Source organism: Pinus tabuliformis, chromosome X (genome assembly GCF_031772625.1).
Source record: "Pinus tabuliformis cultivar Carrire ecotype Pingquan chromosome X, CPIR1, whole genome shotgun sequence".
NCBI classification, from domain to species: Eukaryota; Viridiplantae; Streptophyta; class Pinopsida; order Pinales; family Pinaceae; genus Pinus; species Pinus tabuliformis.
The window spans coordinates 167,619,686-167,622,752 of record NC_142308.1 but is presented as its reverse complement, the minus strand read 5'-3'; the positions used below and the strand labels follow the sequence as shown (position 1 = coordinate 167,622,752).

The 3,067-nt window shown below is 41.5% G+C and overlaps 1 protein-coding gene across 1 annotated transcript; it reads left to right on the top strand.

The window, feature by feature from the left end:
* The first annotated feature begins 618 nt into the window (after positions 1-618).
* LOC149138988 (uncharacterized) lies at positions 619-2,361 on the top strand. Its single transcript, XM_089450543.1, has one exon. It carries the CDS (start codon positions 619-621, stop codon positions 2,359-2,361), a length of 1,743 nt encoding a protein of 580 aa, XP_089306669.1.
* Positions 2,362-3,067: the final 706 nt, after the last annotated feature.

Sequence of the window (3,067 nt, the reverse complement as noted above, 5' to 3'; positions counted from 1 at the left end):
AAAACAGAGTTTTTATATTGGCGAATGTAAAAGACTTTTGACAGTAATAGAAAGATTACTTTTTCTTCCCAAGATTCATCTTGTGTTCAAAGGCTCAAAATATATGTGGTTTGTCTTTATCCTTTCTGTTTTACAGCTCAATAGACATGCAATCACTCTGAATTCATCTAGTGCTCAGACTTCCTGTGTATGTTTATGAGTTGAGGTTCTTTTTGAGAAATATTCTGAGTGTTTAAACATTATATGCCTTGGCTTCCATGATTGAGTAGTTTATAGTTTACTGCAGAGGTGTTTGACTCCATGAGCCCAATGGAAGAAGTGTTATTTTGTTGTTCCAACCAGCTTATTTAGCTTATTTTCATGTACTGTTTGAAGAGTTAGCCATCTTTTCTTGTTATTAATCCATATCAAAAATCTGTGAGAGAGCCCTCTCTGACTAAGGAGGCTAAGCCTTAGTCTAAAGCCTGGTTTGAAATAGTTGCATGAGATCTTGCTAAGTAGCAGCCCTTAGTACACGATTTTGTGATAACAGTTGGAAGGTTAGTCTAATACTTGGCGTGGCGAGAAGAGAAGAGAAGGCGACTGTTGTTACTGTTTTCTAATTTTAGAGTGAGTGCCATGGATCGTTATGCTATTGTTGAGGATTTGGGAAAAGGAAGTCACGGAACCGTTTGGAAGGCAGTGGATAAGGTTACGGGCGAATTTTGGGCCATCAAGAGACTCAACGGAAACTTCTCTAGATATGAGGATTGCGCAGAGGTGAATTGTTTAGTGGATTTGAGGTTTCATCCCAACATACTTTACCTGCATGATGTCATATTGGAGGGCACCACGTTGTACGTGGTGCTTGAGCTGATGGACTGCGATCTGTCAGAACTCCAGAGGAGAGGGAGAGGTCGTTCGTTCTCCGAGGACGAGGTGCGAAGCTTTTGCTTCCAGATTTTGAAAGGGCTTCAAGGCATGTCTTATGAAAGATATTGTCACAGGGACCTGAAACAACAAAATTTATTAGTGAGGGGAGGTACGTCTATTAAAATTGCTGATTTCGGGCTGGCTACTAGAATATGGAAGAATAAGCCACTGGAATCATATGTTGGGACACGACCATATAGAGCACCCGAACTTTTGCTTGGATCCACTGAATATGGTTTGTCCAATGACATTTGGGCAATGGGCGTTATCATGGCGGAGCTGTTCACTGGTTATCCAATATTTACAGGCTCTAACGCGCTACATCAGCTGCATAGCATTTGCTCTGTCATTGGTTCTCCTGATACCCAAATTTGGCGTGAGGGGTTACTGCTTGCCGACTTAAACGGTTACAGCTTTCCAGAAGAGTTTCGGAATGTTGATTCCACCAAACAATTGTCATCTCTTCTACCGACAGCAAGTGCCCTGGCAATTGATCTCATAAACAGTTTGTTGTCGTGGGATCGGAAGAGAAGGCCCAAACCTAAGGAAGCACTGCAGCATCCATTTTTCTACGCCTCCTCCTGTCTATTCCAACCTATGTCTCTCTTGCCAAATCACGAGAATCCTGTTGGTCATACAGTTCTGTCATCTGATGTAGAAGGGAGAAGTTGCAATTGTTATTCTTATTTTGTTGAACAGGTTACATTTACAGAAGAAGGTACATTGCAGATTAATCCAATTGTTGCAGCAGTAGGAGTGCAGCAACAGATACCATTTGAATATGCCAATCACGACGGTGGCAACAACAGAGCAATTCCAACCTATTCCTCCTCCTCCTGTTACGACATGAAATTCCAACCTGTTCCTCTCTTGCCAAATCATGAGAATCCTATTGGTCATACACTTGCGTCATCTGATTTAAAAGGGAGAAGTTGGAGCAATTATTTTTCTTATTTTGTTGAACAGGTTGGATTTACAGGAGAAGGTACATTGCAGAATAATCCATTAAGGGCTGCAGGCGGAGTGGAGCAACCGATAGCATTTGAATATGCCAATCACAACGAAGGTGGCAACAACAGACCAACAGTGGACATGTTTAGGTCGAGTTATTCAATTTGGCAAAAGAATAGTTACCTGGGCTCATATCAAATTGCCGCCTCTTCTTCACCTCAAAATCTGCCATCACGCCCATTTCCGGGTATGGGCCCGAAGCTCATTGTAAACCCTCTCGATAATGGTAATCACGAAGATGCGAACAACCCCCGATCAGTGGACCAATTGAGGTTAAATTCTGAACATTCAATTGGGCAACAGTGTAATTATGTGGGGTCATATGGAATTCCTGCATCTGTGTCAATAGAAAATCTGCCAGCATACCCGGTTCCAGGTATGGGGCCGAAGCTGTTTAATCGACGAAGAATGCCAGTTAATGATGATAAGATAACGTAATCCTCAATTAGGGTGTGGTGATGAGAGGACGGTAGTAATGCATCGACTGTTCAAATCTGTCAAACGTGTCGTCGAATCAACCCTCGAATCGGCCCGGAAACCTTCCGTTAAGAAAGATGAGCTCTCAAATTGTATGAGCTCCCAAGATGGGATATCTTCATTGCGATTGTGCTTTCGGGTATCCCATCCTGTCCGCAAACGGGCCATAAATGAATTTGTCCTAATAATTCCTTAAAATGTAAACATTGCATTGTTGTTCAAATGTTGATTTCAATAATAATTTGTTTAAATAATTTATATACAAAATGATCCTTGTTTGTTAGGAACAATACTTGTTTGTTGAGAACCATATATGCAACCTGGTTGGTTTCACTAGTGTGAATATCTAGTGGGTGGGGCTGGCATACTTGTTTGTTGAGAACCATATATGCAACCTCGTTGGTTTCACTAGTGTGAATATCTAGTGGGTGGGGCTGGGTGATTCTCATAATAAACTTAAACCTTTCTTCTCAATGCATATTCAACATTCATCTCCTTGAATCATCTCCCTATACACTGCGCAGTAACCATGTTAATTAAACTCAACAAGCCATGGGAAACATGGATAAAATTGGAAAGATATAGAGAAGATCACTGGGGTGGGGTGGAGTGAGGTGATCGTGATTTTGTGCAAAATATATCAAGCTTCTTCCCACCACAACATCTT